At 45.5% G+C, this 20,729-nt stretch overlaps 1 protein-coding gene across 3 annotated transcripts; it reads right to left on the reverse strand.

Annotated features, from left to right (window-relative positions):
• Nucleotides 1-3,428: 3,428 nt before the first annotated feature.
• On the reverse strand, nucleotides 3,429-20,295 carry LOC109907659 (uncharacterized). 3 transcript variants are annotated; one of them, XR_004203627.1, is made up of 5 exons: nucleotides 20,164-20,295; nucleotides 15,236-19,744; nucleotides 10,355-10,565; nucleotides 6,940-7,101; nucleotides 3,429-5,844 (listed from the first exon to the last, which is right to left on the reverse strand). XR_004203627.1 is itself a non-coding variant. In XM_031793815.1 (4 exons), exons 2-4 carry the CDS (start codon nucleotides 19,673-19,675, stop codon nucleotides 7,055-7,057), a joined length of 4,698 nt encoding a protein of 1,565 aa, XP_031649675.1. In that variant the 5' UTR covers nucleotides 19,676-19,744; nucleotides 20,164-20,295; the 3' UTR covers nucleotides 3,429-7,054. The 3 variants fall into 3 exon arrangements, 2 of the variants coding, with proteins under 2 accessions (XP_031649675.1, XP_020361346.2); XM_031793815.1 differs by having other exon boundaries at nucleotides 3,429-7,101; XM_020505757.2 differs by lacking the exon at nucleotides 6,940-7,101 and having other exon boundaries at nucleotides 20,164-20,294.
• Between the last annotated feature and the right edge of the window lie 434 nt (nucleotides 20,296-20,729).

Raw genomic sequence — 20,729 nt, forward strand, 5'->3', positions numbered from 1 at the left:
CGAGCATAGAAGTTATTTAGCTCTTAGTCCTGTATTGATTATTTTCCTGTTTGATGGTTCGTCAGAGGGCATAGCGTGATTTCTTGTAAGCTTCCGGGTGAGTCCCGCTCCTTGAAAGCAGCAGCTCTACCCTTTAGCTCAGTGGGATGTTGATTGTAATCCATGGCTTCTGGTTGGGGTATGTACGTACAGTCACTGTGGGAACGACGCCATCGATGCACTTATTGATGAAGCCAGTGACTGATGTGATGTACTCCTCAATGCCATCGGAAGAATCCCAGAACATATTCCAGTCTGTGCTAGCAAAACAGTCCTGTAGTTTAGCATCTGCTTCATCTGACCGAGTCACTGGTGCTTCCTGTTTGAATTTGTGCTTTAAAGCAGGAATCAGGAGGATATAATTATGGTCAGATTTGCCAAATGGAGGGTGAGGGAGAGCTTTGTACGCGTTTCTGTGTGTGGAGTAAAGGTGGTCTAGAGTTTTTTTTCCATCTGGTTGCACATTTAACATGCTGATAGAAATGAGGTAAAACTGATTTAAGTGTCCGGCCACTAGTAGCATCGCCACTGAATGAGCATTCACCTGTTTGCTTATGGCAGTATACAGCTCATTGAGTGTGGTTTTAGTGCCAGCATCAGTCTGTGGTGGTATGTAGAAGGCTACGGAAAAATACAGATGAAAACTCTCTAGGTAGATAGTGTGGTCTTATCATGAGATATTCTACCTCAAGCGAGCAAAACCTTGAGACTTCCTTAGATATCGTGCACCAGCTGTTGTTTACAAATATACATAGCCCGCCACTCCTTGTCTTACTAGACGCTGCTGTTCTATCCTGCTGATAGAGAGTATAACCTGCCAGCTGTATGTTATTAATGTCGTCGTTCAGCCACGACTCGGTGAAACATAAGATATTACCGCTTTTAATGTCCCGTTGATAAGATATATGTACTTTTAGTTCATTCTATTTATTTTCTAGCGATTGTACGTTGGCTACCAGTACGGGTGGCAAAGGCAGATTAGCCTCTAGTCGCCTGATCCTCACAAGGCACCCCGATCTCCTTCCGCACAAGCTCTGCGAGCGACGGGGATGAGGGCCTGTTCGGGTGTCTGCAGTAAATCTCTCCCATCCGACTCATTAAATAAACATTATTTGTCCAATTTAAGGTGAGTACTCTCTGTTCTGATGTCCAGAAGCTATTTTCGGTGATAAGAGACAGTAGCAGCAAGATTATGTACAAAATAAGTTACAAACAATGCAAAAAAAAAAAAAAAAAAAGCACGGTTCATTAAAAGTCAATAAAATGGCAGCCATCCTCTCCAACGCCATTATACAGTAAAGAAGGATTTTTTTAGCCATGAGACAATTGAGACATGGATTGTATATGTGTGCCACTCAGAGGGTGAATGGGCTAGACAAAATATGTAATTGCCTTTGAACGGGGTATGGTAGTAGGTGCCATGCGCACTGGTTTGTGTCAAGAACTGTAACACTGCTGGGTTTTTCACACTCAACAGTTTCCTGTGTGTATCAAGAATGGTCCACCACCCAAAGGACACCCAGCCAACCTGATACAACTGTGGGATGCATTGGAGTCAACATTGGCCAGAATCCCTGTGGAACGCTTTCGACACTTTGTAGAGTCCATGCTCTGACAAATTGAGGCTGTTCTGAGGGCCAAAAGGGGGTGCAACTCAATAGCAGGAAGGCGTTCTTAATGTTCTATACACTCAGTGTAGGATACAGAAATAACATCTCTAAACTAGAGGAGCCTCAACTTAGAAGGCAGCCATCACCCCTTTCATGTGACAATCTGTCAGTAGTTGTACCGGAGTAGGATGTGCTCACTCTCTACTCAGCAAATCCACAGGTGCAAATGCCGAGTGTGTGTACATCGTCAATCTAGAACCATGTCAACACTGTCTGTGACTGTCTGTGTACAGTCAGTAAACTGGCCTGCTCCTCTCGTATCTCACAGGGAAATTGTGCCTACAGCTATGGCAGTATGCTGCCAGCTGGCACTCACACACGCTGGCCCCTCCAGTCTGAGAAGTCCCACTTAGTCAGGGAGATGGCTGGGTTAGAATGCATGGGCAGGGGCTGTCTGCTCTCCAGGTATGCCCACTGCACCCACCAGTCAGATATCTATAATAATGACAGAGAAGAGAACAACAGCAAAACAACTATCAATCATGCAGGACAGTCCATAAAGGACGGCAGCTGTGGAAAGGCAATTTGAGACATAGAGTGAACTTGAAATTAGCACCATTAGCACCACCACCAACAACTGATATTTTCTTATCTCAGTCTAGTTACGTGAAAATCAGTTGGTTACAAATTGTGCACAATTTCCCACATTGTTTGCATATCTAATTGTTTAAGTGTCTAGCTCGTCTCTCCAGTCCCTCTTGAAGTTGCGGACCGAGTCCCCCCTCTCCACAAAACATTTGGATCTTCTTGCGGGTGGGGCCAGCTCTTCTTTAGGTATCAGGGTCTCCAGTGCTCGTAGGTACCCCTGCAGAGTCTGTGCCAGCGGGGGCACCGGTTGGACGGGCACTGAGGAGTAAAAGCATCACTCCTGGCTGGATCCAGACACAACCTACATGCATGTCCAGATAAACAATGTTGAGTGTAGTCGGATGAGTAATAAGACGAGTTGATATGTGGTTTGAATATTTATGTTATTTGGGGTCACCTAGGGCTAATACTTTAATAAATGGGGAAACTCCATTTGATTCGTATTAATGTCCATTCTGCACGATACCCGTACCTTTTCAATGGGCCGCTTGGTGCATTCTGGGTACACTCCTTCAAGGAGTCAATTGAATGCTAGCTTAAAAACCCAACGTTTGCATGAATTACTTGAACAAGAAACACAACATTACAAATCTTTTCCTGAGATGTAAAGATAAAAAACTTCTCTGTGATATCGTATATCTTTGAAATCTTGGCATTATGAACTTTAAAGGAAAATAGGCAGGTTTCTCGACTATTGCTGCATTTACAACATCTCATAATTTAAATACCACTTGAACACCCCTCCAACTGGTAATTACTTTAGGGAAACTGGTCGATCATCTCCGTGCTCTGAGTTTCACACTTGCACCTCTGACATCATTTGTAAAAATATTTTAAAAACAGCAGGATCTTCAGTAGTTGTTTTTTATGGTAAGAAAATAATACAAATTGTTGATCCAAAATTGATTCTGTTCAATACATAGCAACAGTAATCCAGAGTTTATAGACATCATTGGTTTGGACAGCCAGACTGTAACCTCTGTGCTGTAATTGTAAATGATTGCATCAATGCAGCCACGTTTGTGGACAAGAAGTCCCACCATGACATAATAATATCACATACTCTCTAAATATCGTTGAAACATAAATGTATCTATAGTCACATCTACACAACCCATCATGACACTTCAATTCGTTTCAAATAATTTATTTGATGTTTTTCTCTCATGAAGCCAGCTTCTTCGACCACAATAGAAAACAGAATAAAACCAAGTATTAAAATTGCACACGTGGGAGCATAATTCAGATATACCATCAATCTGATATTCTTCATTTAGATTATTTCTCATCAAAAAAGAGCACCTAAAATTGAGATTACAGCATCCCATGGAGCCATTATAACATGTGTGCCCTTATTTGGGATGTCGGTGATTCCTCACAAAACCAGGATGACATAATACCATGAGTTGGGAGATTTCACAACATTTAATCCATAGAATGCTTCTTTGGAGGAAGGATCGTTGAAATATATTTTACATTTGTATTTAAAAGCAGAATTGAGAAATAATTAATTGAAGTTGTCATAGTTATTACATTTTGGCCTTACCCAGTCCTCCTTTAAGACGCCATGTTTCATATGTAGGTGCTACAAAAACCTGTGTCTTATAAATCTTTTCCACTTACTTTGAAACATGAGTGGTATTTTGATTTCAATAACATTTTTCTTACATGAATTAATGAATATAATATAAACAAGAATATAGAATATATAAAAAAATATTTGGCAAATCTTTCAACATATTGTACATCCTGCAAATCACCAGCAGAGGGCAACCATTTTGAATCAATTTTCACATTCACTCTGTTCTTAATGCTTACAAATTGGATAATAACTAAAAGTAACAGAGAACTTTGATATGTCCATAGAGTATATTACGTTCAACAATATATGGAAAAAATTGCTAAATCAAAAAATGTACTTATTCTTCAGTATTCATAAATTAATGCAAGAAAATTGTTATTGAAAACAAAATACTACTCATATTACAGAGCGAGCGGTAAAGCTTCATATGCCACCAATGTTTGCTTTGTAGCACCTACAGATAAACATAATGGAGTCTTAAAAGAGACCTGTGTAAGATCAACATTTCATAAATATGACAACTTTGATGAATTATTTCTCAATGATGCTTTTAGATACAAAGGACCATTCTATGGATTAAATGTTGTAAACATCCCTTAAATCATGTTTTCACCCACATCCCCCATGTGCTCTAGTCTCACATGATAACACCAGAGACACAAACATAATACCTTTTCCATTCAAAACTATGCAGTCAAATTAGCATAGGTACAGTAGATATACTACTCTTTTTCATTCTACCACATTAATTCCACTAAAGGGCAAACAGTGAAACCTAAAAAAAAAAAAAGATTATAATAATGTGTATTGGTGATTATTCCATAATGTATCATCAGTGTTTTAAATCATGTGCATTAAGGCTAGCTGATATCCATGTTGTGGTTCAAACAGAAATAGTAATTGAACAAAAGAGAATTGTCATGACGTTACATATAGCCATGGTTTACCATAAACTACACATGAGGGGTGTTCACAAGGCTCAAAATTCACCTTGGACTTGTAGATGACCTGTTCTTTATGTCATCGGTATGAGCAAATCCAGCAGGCACAGGGACCAGATGATATTACGGTAAGCATCATTGAGGATGTGTCCAAAATGACATTCTAATCCCTTTATAGTGCACTACTTTTGTCCAGAGCCCTGTCAGGAATAGGGTGTCATTTGGAATGCACAGGGAATCGTTACAGTGCTGAAGCAGAGTTTATATACAGTAGAGACGTTGTGTTGTTGATCTAAGCTAACTAAAACTAAACTGACCGGACCCTTTTTACCATACATTTGTAATCCACTAACTTGCATAGACGTGATCATCACCCAAAAGTACACACCTGATAGTAAAAATACAACAAGTGTATATAGTAAAACTTATAGGCTACAATATGTACCATGTTTTCATATTGTCTTTACACTTTTACACTGAAATAGAGGAGTTGAGGCTCCATCCACCATTCTGTCACGTGTGCTACCTCTCCAGCCTCTTGGTCACCAGGCTGCTCGTTATGGGGCACACGTGTCACCATCGTTACGCGCACCTGCGTATCATCAGACACACCTGGACTCCATCACTTCCCTGATTACCTTCCCTATATATGTCACTCCCTTTGGTTCCTTTTCCAGGTGTCATTGTTTCTGTTTCAGTTCCCTGTCTATGCGTTGTTTGTGGCGTTTAATTATTAAAACACTCACTCCCTGAATTTGCTTCCCGACTCTCAGCGCACATCGTTACACATTCATCTCACAAACTACATAAAACTGTTGTTTTCTTTTATTCAAAACCAATAGTCCCTGATCCTATGTAAAATAAAATATTGTACATCAAAAAAGATTACAAACATTAAATGAATAGTTTCAAAGAAACAAAATACAGGAAAACAAAAGTCATATTGCAAGATAAAATCTAATCTTAACCACATAACTTGAGCAATTTGGCGAGCCGACTGATGTCTACCGATGGCAAGACTCATCTGTAAAATAGAGAGATAAAGAGGAGTTATGAGACACAATTCAGACTGGACAACCACATTTCAGACTGGACAAACACATTTCAGACTGGACAAACACATTTCAGACTGGACAAACACATTTCATGACTGGACAACACCATTTCAGACTGGACAACCACATTCAGACTGAACCACATTTCATGACTGGACAACCACATTTCAGACTGGACAACCACATTTCAGCCTGGACAACCACATTTCATGACTGGACAACCACATTTCAGACTGGACAACCACATTTCAGACTGGACAACCACATTTCAGACTGGACAACCACAATTCAGACTGGACAACCACAATTCCGAATGGACAACCACATTTCAGACTGGACAACCACATTTCAGACTGGACAACCACAATTCAGACTGGACAACCACATTTCAGACTGGACAACCACATTTCAGACTGGACAACCACATTTCAGACTGGACAACCACATTTCAGACTGGACAACCACAATTCAGACTGGACAACCACATTTCAGACTGGACAACCACATTTCAGACTGGACAACCACATTTCATGACTGGACAACCACATTTCAGACTGGACAACCACATTTCATGACTGAGGGGTGTATTCACTAGAAACCAAACGGATGCAGACGGGCGAAAACTGAGAGGGACTAACCTGGACTTGTCCAATAAGAAACGCTTGGTTAAGTTGCAGAATGTTTTGCAATGGTTTGCACAGGTATTCAGCTGCACTATAAATACAAAAGTATGTGGACACACCTTCAAATGAGTGGATTCGGGCTATTATAGCAACACCCGTTACTGACAGGTGTATACAATCGAGCACACAGCCATGCAATCTCCATAGACAAATATTGGCAGTAGAATGGCCTTACTGAAGCGCTCAGTGACTTTCAACATGGTACAGTCATGTTTTCCAACAAGTCAGTTCTTCAAATTTCTGCCCTGCTACAGCTGCCCTGGTCAACTGTGAATGCTTTTATTGTGAAGTGGAAATGTCTAGGAGCAACAACGGCTCAGCCGCGAAGTACAAGCAGCGCCGTCTCATTGATCACTCCACCTTCTTGAGAGCCCTACTTACCTCCTCCGGAATGCTTCAATGGAGAGCCGAGCACCTGTCGGGCGTTCCTAGCTCAATGTATCCTCGTCTTCAAGCTTCAGCCCTCCTCCTTCCCCTCGGATCGCTCCAAGATAGCCTACCTCATCACGCTGATGACCGGGAGGGCTCTCACCTGGGCTACTGCTGTGTGGGAACAAGCGGAGAGTGCTTGGAATCAAGAGGCAATGTTCGATATGTTCCTGCACGGCGTCTCTGAGGAGGTCAAGGACAAGCTTGCAGCCCGGTAGTTACCTACAGAGCTTGACCATCCGTATCGATGGGCGATTACGGGAACAACGGAGGGAGAGGAAATTGGATTTTGCTCGCACACCCAGGGATCCCACCTTGCAAATGGAAGATCACCTTCAACACGGCCTGTGGTCATTACGAGTATCGGTTCATGCCATTTGGCCTTACCAATGCCCCTGCTGTGTTCCAGTGTCTGGTCAATGACGTTCTCCGGGACATGTTGAACCGGTCTGTCTTTGTCCTCATCTTCTCCCATTCCACCCAAGAATATGTGCTCCACGTCTGACAGGTTCTCCAACGCCTCCTGGAGAACCAGCTGTTTGTAAAAGCAGAGAAGTGCGAGTTAAAACGTTCCACCATATCTTTTCTGGGTTTCATCTTCGTTGCAGGGAGTGTGAAAATGGATCCCGGGAAGGTGAGAGTGATGGTGGGTGGCCCCAGCCTACTTCCAGGGTGCAGCTGCAACGCTTGGGGTTCCTGGGGTTCACCAACTTCTATCGCCGCTTTACCCTGGGGATACGGCACCCTGTCTGCACTCACCTTGCCCACGGTTCTGTTCATGTAGTCTCCGGCTGCTGACCGGGCATTCTGGGACCTCAAACATCGCTTCGCCACAGCTCCCATCTTGGTTCATCCGGACACTTCCCGCCAGTTTATGGTGGAGGCCGATGCTTCTGATGTTGGAGTGGGGGCGATCCTGTCCCAGCATTCTGCCCTGGACCTCAAGCTACATCCCTGCACCTTCTTTTCCCACCGCATCAACGCCACGGAAAAGAACTACGATGTGGGGAATCGTGAGCTTCTCACGGTGAAGATTACGTTGGAGGAATGGAACAACTGGCTGGAGGGGGCGGAACACACATTCATCATGTGGATCGACCACAAGAACCTGGAGTATCTCCACACCACCAAGAGCCTCAACTCCAGGCAAGCCAAATGGGCCATGCTATTCATTCAAGGTTCAACTTCTCCCTCTCATAATGCCGGTATCCAAGAATGTCAAGCCGAATGCACTGTCCTGCTGTTATAGCCTCATGGGTACCACCCCGGAGCCCGAGACCATCCTTCCCACCTCGTGCTTGGTGACGGCACTCAACTGGGGTATAGGGAACCAGGTCCGTGAGACGCAGTGGTCCCAGCCGAACCCTGGGGGGGCCCCTGATAATCGGATGTTTGTGCCTAACGCTGTCCTCTCCGCGGTCCTGGAGTGGGCCCATTCCTCCAGGCTTGCCTGCCACCCGGGGTCCCGTCGGACCCTGGCCTTCGTGCGACAATGCTTTTGGTGGCCTATGATGGTTCCGGATGTTGCCGCGTTTGTATACGCCTGCACAGTCTGTGCCCAACATAAGACTCCTCGGCAAGCGCCGGCTGGTCTTCTGCAACCACTGCCTGCCCCTCACCGATCCTGGTCCCACATTTCCCTGGATTTCGTCATGGGTCTTCCCCCGTCTGAGGGCAACAACGCCATCCTGACTGTGGTTGACCGGTTTTCCAAGGCCGCTCACTACATAACTCTCCCTAAACTACCCTCGGCCAAGGAGATGGCCCAGTTCCTGGTGCAGCACCTCTTCCGGATCCATGGAATGCCCGCGGACATGGTCTCCGACTGGGGGCCTCAGTTCTTGTCCCGGTTCTGGAAGGTGTTCTGTGCCCTCATTGGGTTGTTGGCCAGCCTGTCTTCTGGGTTCCATCCCCAGTACAATGGCCAGTCAGAGCGAGCCAAGCAGGATCTTGAGACTACTCTGCGCTGCCTGGCCTCCGCCAATCCCACAATCCCACATACCGGCTCCCCGGTATCGTCTCGGGCAAGGGTATGGTTATCTGTCCCTCCGGATGGAATCCGGCAAACTCTCTCCCCGGTTTATCGGTCCATTTCCCATTTCCAAGATGATTAGTCCGTCTGCTGTTAGTCTTCTTTTGCCAAGTACTCTTCGTATACATCCCACCTTTCATGTGTTCAGAGTCAAACCTACGTATGTCTCACAGCCCTTTGTCTCCTGTGTTCTCTGTTTGTCCGTTGCCAGTTTGTCTTGTTTGTCAAGTCAACCAGCGTTTTTTCTCAGCTCCTGTTTTTTCCAGTCTCTCCTTTTTCTCACCCTCCTGGTTTTGACCCTTGCCTGTCCTGACTCTGAGCCCGCCTGCCTGACCACTCTGCCTGTCCGTGACGTTGAGCCTGCCTGCTGACCTGTACCTTTGCCCCACCTCTGGATTGTTGACCTCTGCCTACCCTGACCCTGCCTGCCATCCGGTACTGTTGCCCCACCTCTGGTTTACTGACCCCTGCCTTGACCTGACTATTGCCTGCCCCTGTTGGAATATTAAACCATTGTCAATTCGACGTGTCTGCATCTTACCTTGATTCCTTATACTGGAAGCAACGTCTTTTTGTCAGGAGCTTCATGAAATGGGTATCAATGGCTGAGCAGCCACACACAAGCCTAAGATCACCATGTGCAATGTCAAGTGTTGGCTGGAGTGGTGTAGAGCTTGCAGCCATTAGACTGGAGCATGGGAAACACGCTCTCTGGAATAATCATGCTTCACCATCTGGCAGTCCGATGGATGAATCTGGGCTTAGCAGATGCCAGAAGAACCCTACCTGACCCAATGCATAGAGCCAACTGTAAAGTTTGGTGGAGGAAAAATATTGGTTTGGGGCCGTTTTTCATGGTTCGTGCTAGGCCCCTTAGTTCCAGTGAATGGTAATTTTAACGCTACAGCATACAATGACATTCTAGACGATTCTTTGCTTCCAACTTTGTGGCAACAGTTTGGGGAAGGCCCTTTCCTGTTTCAACATGACAATGCCCCTGTGCATAAAGCAAGGTTCATACAGAAATGCTGAGATCGGTGTGGCAGAACTTGACTGGCCTGCACAGAGCCCTGACCTCAACCCCATCGAAAACCTTTGGAATGAATTGGAATGCCGTCTGCGAGCCAGGCCTAATCATTCAACATCAGTGCCCGACTTCATTAATGCTCTTATGGCTAAATGGAAGCAAGTCCCTGGAGCAATGTTCCAACATCTAGTGGAAAGCCTACCCAGAAGAGTGAAGGCTGTTATAATAACAAAGGGGGGACCAACTCCATATTAATGCCCATAATTTTGGTCATGTAGTGTATTTGTAAGGAAGTGACATATACTGACCCACTCTCAGCACTCTCAGGCCAACCGCTGCCCCCACATTCCTGCTGCTCCTGGACACAAGCACTCCTCTCTCCTCCTCATCTTCCTCCACCTCCTCCTCCCTCCCTTTCACCTGACCAAGTAAGGGGTAGTGGGTGGAGTCAAACATGGAGGTCTCTGATGGGTACTCACACACCTGCTCCAGCTGGGTCTCGTCGAAGCACACCTTCACCTGGAGGGGGAAAACAAGACACAGGAGAGAGGCTTAGTACAGTTCACACAAATGAGCCACACCCTTATAGACAGCCTGACCACATTGCAGTGTTACATAATAAGGATGGACATGCTTCAAGAACAATAACAAAAAATAACCTGTACTTGCAGTGTTGCCCTTATTTCGTATGAAAGGGAGATGGTGAAGGCACCCATAAAAACGACATATTTAGGTTGTACTGAGTCGGACCCTCCCTGACAAAAATGTGTGTAACCTACAGTTTGTTTACTTAGCACGGACACTGCGTTCACTTTGGTGTAAACAAAGTTGCTGCCTGGACCCAAAAGGAAGTAAAACCTGGCCCCTGGGAGGTATGTGTAGGTCGTTATAGTACATTATATTATAGGTCGGTGTAGTACATTTATATTCACAACAGACTGACTGTCCACACACTCCTGATAATAAACTGGTGTGAGAGAAGTTAGACGAATCAAGCTCAGGCCCAGGAGGCTAATCCCTTACTGAACTGATTAACCCAGGCTAACACAGCAGGGGAGAACATGGAGGACAGACAGAGAACCAGAGAGAGAGAATGAGGAAGAAAGGAGGCGCACTGTGTCAATCGCTGCACCCGAGTGGCACAGTGGTCTAAGGCACTGCATCTCAGTGCAAGAGGTGTCACTACAGTCCCTGGTTCGAATCCAGGCTGTATCACATCCGGCCATGATTGGGAGTCCCATAGGGCAGTGCACAATTGTCCCAGCGTCGTCTGGGTTTGGCCGGGGTAGGCCGTCATTGTAAATAAGAATTTGTTCTTAACTAACTTGCCTGGTTAAATAAGGTTAAATAAAATAGAATAGTCTTACACAAAAGATTTCTTACACAGGATGTGGGACGAGAATGGTACCTTGGTCTAGTTTGAGAGAAATAGATGTGCCAAGGGAACCTAGGGATTGAGGAAGGGCGAGACAAAAGATCTGACCGAGGATGAGGAGGAAGTCACCCCCCTCTGTGAGATGATGCTGCTGCTCGGGGGAGCTGGCGGCAAACAGTCTCAAGGACAGCAACGTGAGCAACAGGTGGCCAGGAGGCACCAATAGGCTATGGAAGAGTTACAGCAGGACGACTATAGTAAAGGAGAGCTGTGCTTAACAGCTAGGAGTACATTACATGATTTGGTGCCGAACAGATACCAAACAAACAATTCTTGGGGGTTTTCTCATTACTCAGTGTGGACTGAGTGGGTGAGATTCATTCAGGTGGATATATTTGGATGATTTCAGTCAGAGTATGTCCATTCAGTTACAGAGGATGATACTTTGTCATTATCCACATCCTGTATCATAGTTGATTAATAAACAAACCTGCATAATTTATTCACAGAAAACCAGTCTGTAGGGGAGATCGGGATATTTTGAGCCGTTTTTTACATTCAGCGTCACTACGTCAAGGGAAATATAGTATTCTTTCTAACAAAGGATGTTGTGTATCCCTGGAAATATTCAGAATTAATGTAAACATAACAGTTTTGAAAACATAGCTTGTCCAAATAAAGTGGTCTCTTGAGCATAATGACGGGTAAGTTGAGCAGCCTTGGGGTAAGTGGGTGATGGAGTCCTGTGACAATGGGTGATGGAGTCCTGTGACAATGGGTGATGGTGCTGGTAGGTCAAAGTTGAATTAATGAAATGGGGGAGTGGTATATTGTATATCCTAAATGTATACCTACATTCAGATATAGATCTCTCTGTTCAATATCACTTATCCTCCCATTTCTTGACCACTTGTCTGGGACAGGGATGTTGTTTCGATGTGCCAATTTGTAGGCAAATTCTCTGCATTTGAGGCTACTAAGCCCAATGAAATTGGTCCGCAAGACTCTTGATATGTTTATCATCTCAGACTCCATGTCATCAGATAAGACCTTGTGTGCCTCTGTGTTACTCTTTCATAGCCTCTCTTTCGAACAGGTACAGTTCTTTTTTTGTCAATGTACTTCTTCAGTGTCATTCAGTCAAACAAAAAGAATCATCCCTTGCTGCTGCTCAAATGGACTTTTTCCCTTCTCTCACTTCCATGTCTGAACTCTCAAGAACCTGCTTGTTTATGTTTGGAAACATGGGGCATGATGATGTCTGCTCTGTCACAATAAAAATGCACGATCTTTAGTTCATATGCATGACACGTGGCAAAAATACTATACATATAATGCATAAAACTGACAAAATGTAATCATAATTTGAATGGGGTTTGGTGGCCGTTGGCTCAACTTACCCCAGCGTTTCCCAAACTCGGTTCTGATTCAAATAATGAACTCATCATCAAGCTTTTATGAATTTAATCAGATTTGTAGTGCTAGGGGTAAAACCAAAACACGAACCCCTTTGGGTCCAGAGGACTGAGTTTAGGAAACCCTGACTTACCCCATGGACATGGGCTCAACTTATCCCAAGGCAAACATTTGGACTACTATATATTAGCCCACACAGCTAGGAGGAACTTTCATGCTAGGTTTAGGACCTCATATTGTAGCTTATAGAGACCCCAACTCATGTATAAAACAATCTTAAAACTCTAACATTTGGTTTAGATACAAGCATCATGAAACCTACAACACAATATGTTCATTTGAGTTTGTGAAAATCTTTAATTTTTTTAACTAACTTGCTTACCACATTTTCCATGTGGTTTCTTCCTTCATAGACTACATGAAATGATGACCTCTTCCTAAATATTTGGTCACATGATTAATCTTGTGTACGGTTTCTTAGAAACGAGGGGTGGCTCAACTAATTATTTGGCTCAACTTACCCCACTCACCCCTATATTTGCTATTTCTCTGTCTCTATCATTCAGAGGAAGTGAGCAGGCCTGAAAGAGGAAATGAGAGCAAATACCCAGTGAATGCATCCAAAATGTCACCCTTTTCTCTGTAAAGTGCACTAGTTTTGACCAGGGACTCAGACAGGCAGTGTCAGCTAGGGAATCACAAGGTTGTTGAGCTTCCCCTCACTACACTTCTGTTTAACCCCACCCTCCTCTTTCACTGACAAATGAGAGGCTGTTCCTCCTCAGTCGCACCAAAATTGAGCCTGATGACCCCATTTGAAGAAGTATAAATTGGAAATTAGGTTACAGTAGGATAGCATCATTAGTCAAATGTTGCAAAAACTATTCAATAAACATGGCGAGAGCTTCCTCAAGTGCCATTGCTAAATTAACAAGTTAGTAAATTTTTTTAAGGTGTTATCATTCATTCCCATATTTGAACAAGTCTTGAAAGGATGGCATTGGCATCGCGAGACTATTCATTTCTTTCCTACCCTGTTGTTATATGCCAATAGGTCAAAGCTTGCCAAAATTCCAATGCAGCAGAACAAACTCGGCAGAAACAGGAAAATACAAAGGAAGACTTGTCGGAAAGGCAACAACGGCAGACTCATTGAAAGACAGGATCTGGCAGAGGAAGTAACCTGCAACATAATGGTGTGACGCAGTCCGTGAACTGTGTAGCATCTTACAGAAAACTAAAGGAAACAAGATGCTGATAGGCAAAGTACAATAGCAACGTGCTTTATACTAAAGGTCATGCTGCCTGAGTAAAGTACAGTACATGAACCATACATGTTTAAGTATATAACAATAGGTATACTGTATACAGTAATTGCTCTAAATATGCACATTCTGGTCTAACTTACTATTTAAACAGACTGTGCCAGACTCATCCCATTCTAAAGCTCTTGCTCTATTTGTGTGGGGAGACTGCCAGCCTTGTCTTTAGTTCTGCCCTGATGAGCCACTTTGTTATGTAGGCGTCCTAATTACAGTACTCTAAAAGACTCTTCTGTGTCTGAAATGTGGTACCCGGAAGCATCCTGTCTCTCACAGGCTATGGCTCCAATTGTTTTCACGAAAAGGGGACGCAATGTTAAAAGCATTTTGAACTTTTGTGAGATAACTTGTCTTTCTATATGAAACAGAAAAAAGTGATGACTGATTCACAACCCACATACCTCGTCTCTGCAAAACCTCCGGTCAGACAGACAGAATTAGATAGGGGGGAGGAGGAAGGGTGGCTCTAGTTGTCGGTGTGATTTCCTCAAGTGTTACATGAAGGCTCATTTGAAAGTGACTGGTAATTCTATACATTACGGTCACCCTAACAAATGATTTATAACGGGTTCATAATTAGTTCATTATTAAATGAGACCACACAGCCACTGCTACTAGTAGGCTACTTTACAGCTGAGAATCATGATGTCGTGCTTGATAAGGCATTAACAGGCTTAGCTCAGTTGACGTGTTCTAACTCTTCAGTTCAATCAAACAGGATGTTCTAATGCGAGTGAAAGGGGATTCTACATGATAGTGTGTGTGTGGGGGGGGAGGCATTCTGGGGACTGGTGATAAAAAGGTTCAAATGGAAGCAAGTAGGAAAGAGGTGATGTTTTCTGACAGTCACAGTATGTGTGACAAGTCAAAACACTATCATCGATCTTATCCCATAACACACTGATAATCTATTCAAGCCATTTTCTGCTATTTTCGTTTTGTTTTACCAATTGGGTCTTCATTAAACACAACCTTAGATGATGGGATCCCATGATCATCACTACAAGATGCGATACTTCATCAATACAATTTATAGTGCATAGTCTGCAATATGCCAAACGGCAGTCTACACTCACCCCTTTGGGAGATGCTTTGGAAGTCTTGACCAGGCAGGACTTGTCCAGGTTCTGATAACCACCGATCACTTCGATCTCCTCCGCAGTGGGGTACTTCTTCTTGCCTCTCTCTCCTTCCTCGGTTAGGACAGGCATCTGGGACTGGGCAGACGTATTGGCCAGGGGTCTAGAGGATGCAGAAACAGCTTCCACGGCTGCCCCTCCAACAGGCTTCCTGGGGGTGATGGTGATGGTGGTGCCCCTCTTGACCTGCTGGCCTCCAGAGAGGCTTCTGATGGTGAAATGGGTCGGAGAAGGGGAAGGGGAGGGAGAGACGGAGGGGGACTGGGATGGGGAAGCTGATGGGGTGGTTGGTACTCCCTGGTCTGGGTGTAATGAGTTCTCAGGAGAGGGGGTCAGGACAGATCTGGAGTTGATGGTAATGGATCGGACCTGTTTGGGTTGGTTGGACTGGGCCTGCTTGGGTTGAGGAGGCCTTTCAGAGTGCAGTTGCAGATTGGACTGAGATTTTCTGGGATTTAGGATTGTTTGCTGGTCCTTTTGCCTCGGATGCTTCTGCTGAGGTTCCTTATTAGGCTGGTTGTGTGATATCCTAGGGCATTGCTGAGCTTTAGACTCTTTATCTTTCAAATTAATATTTTGTCCAAAAGACGACTGTGCTGCGTTGTCGTCATGTGATAGTCTCTGTACTTCCTGTTGTTCTCGCAACTGAAGCTGTTCCACCTGACGCTGTACAGTCTGAAGTCCGGACTTCTCATCGCTGGAAGAGGCTTTATTCCCAGGAGCACCACCACCACCCCACAGCTGCTTCTGTGTCAGCCTCCCAACTGATCTCTCTGGACTGCATGGCTCCTGTTGTTCTGCGGATATGTCGGACTGTACCTTAGGAGTGTGTGATGGGATAGGCCTATCCACGGTCCTGTCACTCATGCACACCGCCGCCCTGGACCCCACCGTTTTCAAGTTATAGATCCGGCTCATTTCAGCAAGAGAGGGAGGGTGAAGCAGAGAGGGGGAGAGAGAGTCTAAGGGCGCGGGAGAGTGTGAAGGAGGCAGATAATGCAGCCTGTACTCTTCCTCCAAGAGTTTATCCTCTCCTTCTTCTCCTCTGCCTCCGGTGTTCTGTTTCCTCTGCCGACCCCTGTCGCACCGTAACTCTGCTAGTACATGTTTGGTTGGATCTTCCCCTCTCTCAGTTGTGTGAGAGCTGAACAAGGCTACTTCACAGGCTGCGATGGAGATCCCTCTGGTTTCTTTCTCTCCTTTGACAGCTTGCGAGAACAAGAGAGGAACAGGAAGCTGGGAGACGGCTTTTGACACGCTCACTTCCTGTGTGACGTCAAACTGAGTGGATGTTGTCTGCGGTGGGGAGCCTTCCTGTCTCTGTCTCTCTCGCTCTATTTCGTTCCCCATCTCTCCTTCCTCACACCAGTCTGAACTTGAAGCTTTTCTAGTCCTACTAGTCCCAGCCTTTTCTGTCCCCCCAGTCGCATCTCCATCATCCCCCGTCGTTGCCACTCCCTCCATGTTCCTCAGCCTCTCCTTCTCTCTCTGTTGGATTTTCTCTCGCAAGGATTCGATGTGAGACAAGGGCTTGCCGATCCTCCAACTGTCCTTCCTCTCCACACCTTTTCCTCCCTCTCCTTCACAGCTCTGGGCGTATTTGCTTTGGAAGCTTGCCTCCCCCACACCATAGAACACGGTCCTTGGTATGTGTATCTCAAGTGGCATTGGAGGGGTTCCAACTGAGGCAAAGCACTTTGGAGACTTAGGACACTTAGGGGTCACTTCATGAACTGACTTTTTGGGGTAAACATGACTGTGCACGTGTGCGCCAGGTGAATGTATAGTGTCCTTGCTTACCTCACCTGGCTCCGTATAAGCTTTGCTCCCTCTCTCAGTCTCTGTGTCCTCCCTCATCACGCCTTTGCCATCCTGCATCAATGTTTGGGTCCCTTTGTGATTGTCACGTTCATTCACTGTCCCCCCCACTCTCTCTATCTTGTTGATAAGATCCTCTGTGTGCTGTGACAGTGGTGACTGGATTGAATGGTGTCCCGGTGCTCCTTGACTACTATGCCAATCTGTTCCTTTATGTGCCACAGTACTGAGCAAGGTTGATGAGCACTCTGTAAACGCTGACACGTGGTTGTAATGACTATCGACAGACTGAGGAGGACTGGCTCTGTCTATGGAGAGGGTGATCACACAGTTTTGCTGAGTTGTTTCAACTGAAATTGTGCAGTCCCTTACCTCTGATACCCTCTTCATGTCCCTTACCTCTGATACACTCTTCATGTCCCTTACCTCTGATACCCTCTTCATGTCCCTTACCTCTGATCCTCTCCTAAAGTATGACTCCCTTCTCTCCCGCACTTGAGGTTCCGCCTCTCTTCCACCCACCCCCTCTCTCCCTTTGATCCTTGCCTTGTCCAACCCTCTCTCGCTTTCTTCTCTTGTTTGCTCTACCTCTCTTTCCACTGCTCTCTCTCGACCATCCTGTCTGATGGGCACTCTTCGCGCAAACGAGGCCTCTGTGTTTCTAACTGAGGCCATTGTAAACCCTACCTCCCCATACATATTCTCTGTGAGTTCCTCTATCCCCTTGTTGCTAAAATCTAACTCCACTCCTGTTACTCTCTCGACCCAACGGTCAATCTCTTTTCCGGCGTTACTTTCCAAAGCAGGCCGTCTCTCGTGCTGTCCCCCTACCGCCCTGTCTGCTTTTATGCATCCCTCTCTATGCTTCCCCACAGGCACTTTATCTGAAAGCCAGGTCCAGCACCCCTGCTTGCCTCCCCTCTCTGACCATTCCCCCTCCACTACATCTCCCTTTGCTGCCACCCTCCTGTCTGAACATGTCCTCTCCACCACCTTCCTATCATGGTTCCCCTCGTCCTGCATGCCATTCTCCTTTGTACATATCACGCGGTCAGAGAAGCTGAATGACCGCTTGGGAACACCCCTGAATCCTGCATGTTCCTCCTCCCCTCTCCTGTCTCCATCATCCAGACAAAACGGTTCTCTGCCCCTGCCAGGCCGGATGAAACACTCTGAGCTTTTAGACCGGGATGGGGGTTTTGGATGTTCTCTGAATTTCTTTGTGTGCTCCCCAAATTTACTCAGCAGCTCACTCACCCTAACTCCTCTCTCGTTGTGGATACTGTCATCTGTGTCACCATATCTCCAATCCTCTTTTTCTGAAGAAGCTACTTGTGTCCGTGGTCGGTCTTTCTCCCTCAAGTTTTCCCTCTCTTTATCTTTCATCATCAGCCATGCCACCTCTCTCTCCAGCTGCCTCTCACAGTCCTTCCCTCCATCTTTATTGCACTTTGCATCTCTCCCTCTTTCTCCGTCTCCTTCCCTGCCTGTCCCTTTGAGACCTCCACTTCTTGAGTCCTCATTGCCAGCTAAGGGTTTAATGATCAATATTTCTGATGCCCGGATCTCTGTGACACTCCCTCCACCAGCCAGAAACTCCTTGAGGTCCATCTTTACATCTCTATTTTCCTGCTCCTCTTCCTTCACCTCCCTCTCCCTCTCTGACTCTCTCCTTCTACCCCTCCTTTCATCACTTCCCTTTCTGTCCTGTTCAATAATGATGATGTTGTCTGCTCTGATGGTACGAAGGCCTGGGACTAGTGGATAGGAGTACTTGGGGTTTGGAGAATTTGAGTCTCCCTCCTCCCTCTCCTCCTCTTTTCTCCCTCTCGGGCAATCCCTTTCCCTGTCTCTCACAGTATCCCGGCTCGTCTCTCTCCCGGCACTCCTGTCCCTTTCTCTACCTCTACTCCTGTCCCTTTCTCTGCCCCCACTCCTGTCCCTTTCTCTGCCCCCACTCCTGTCCCTTTCTCTGCCCCCACTCCTGTCCCCGTATCGCTCTATTTGTATTTCTATATCTCTTCCCTTCCCAGACTCTCCATCATGACCTTTGACGTGGCCTCTTTCTTTCTCCTTTTGCCTCTCTCTCCCTACTTCTATTTCCTGCTCATTCCCTTTCTCGTGGCCCATCTCCCCAGCCCTCTCTGCTTCTCTTCCCCTCCTCCATCCGCCATGTGTGCGAATGAATGAGTTTTGTCCGACAGGGATGATGGTCTCCAATAACACAAGACTCTGCGGTTTAGCCTCTTCATCCAGCCAAGGCCCTGTGATGTCTGGGCTGAGTGGTGGTTCACTTCCCAGCTGCACTAGTGTAGAGCTGTCCAGGTCACTCGCAGGGTCAGAGGGGGACCTGCCCTCCTTGACTTGGAGGGGGCCCTCCCTCTCCTTGTCCCCGAAACTCTGTTTCATTCTCCTCCTCTGGATGATCCCTCGCTTCCAGGCAGGCATGCTGGCGAGTTTGTCCTCCTCCTCTTTTTCTCTCTTCTCTCGCTCCTCCTCCTCCCTCCTCTTTCGCTCCAGCAGGAGTTGTTTCCATTCCGGTAAAGAGGAGACAGACATAACAGAGAAGAGGTCTTGTTTTTTGCAAGTTGCCTAATCTTCCTTTCTTTTAACGCTCTGGCAACAGGTCTGTCAAAAAGGACACATATGTAATAATTATAATAAACATATGTTGGGATTTAAATTGTATAGCATATTCCCTTTCAAACTGATCATAGAAAACTGGAGAAAAATGAGTGCGTCACTTTGCTTTCAAATCAGAATAGACTTTATATTGAAATGTTGCCTATTAATAGGCCTACTTTGTACTTTATATCATGTGTAGAGGCTATGTGTAGAGTAGCCTATTTACTGGGTGACATTTTACACAGGCTTCTTCCTCCCATGATGGTTATTTTCTCTAATCATAAAAAGTGAACATACATACCAACTATGCCTCTGATCTGCATGTAGCTATAAATTTGCAAGCCAAGCATTCACCACAATTACGCACTCCTCGTTTTAAGCATGTACGCAATAAATGTTCAAAAATAATTTTTCAAACTTACCAAATCCTGGGTATTCCGCAGTAATGCTTTATATCCCCCCCTGTGTTGGTTTGAGAGGAGTCAGCTTCTGAATGACGGGCGACTGTGCGCCACCCGTTGTTCTTAATGCGGTCAAAGCACCAACTGGAAGATTGGTCTCTATCTAAAGCTTTCCGATATAGTTGATTAATCGATGTTGTCAAAAAGTCAGGATTAATAATGTTTACAAAGCTCGATTATCTTAATGACGGCTACACTGTGAATTAGAGCATGTCAATTTTAAACACCTCCATTGGTAGTAAATATTCCCCAACTGCAGGGCTGTCCGACTACTGTAATCCACTAATTACATTTAATTCCATCAGGGGAGTTAGTGGCACACACCATAATGACCGACCCAAGTAAAAGCGTTTAAAGAAGACTCCCGTCTGCCGGTCACCCCCTCGTCCCTCTAATTTTGAGAGAGAGAGAGAGAGAGAGAGAGAGAGAGAGAGAGAGAGAGAGACAGAGTGAGAGAGAGAGAGAGAGACAGAGTGAGAGAGAGAGAGAGAGAGAGACAGAGTGAGAGAGAGAGAGAGAGAGAGAGA

The sequence above is a fragment of the Oncorhynchus kisutch genome, linkage group LG17, assembly GCF_002021735.2.
Source record: "Oncorhynchus kisutch isolate 150728-3 linkage group LG17, Okis_V2, whole genome shotgun sequence".
Lineage (NCBI taxonomy): Eukaryota > Metazoa > Chordata > Actinopteri > Salmoniformes > Salmonidae > Oncorhynchus > Oncorhynchus kisutch.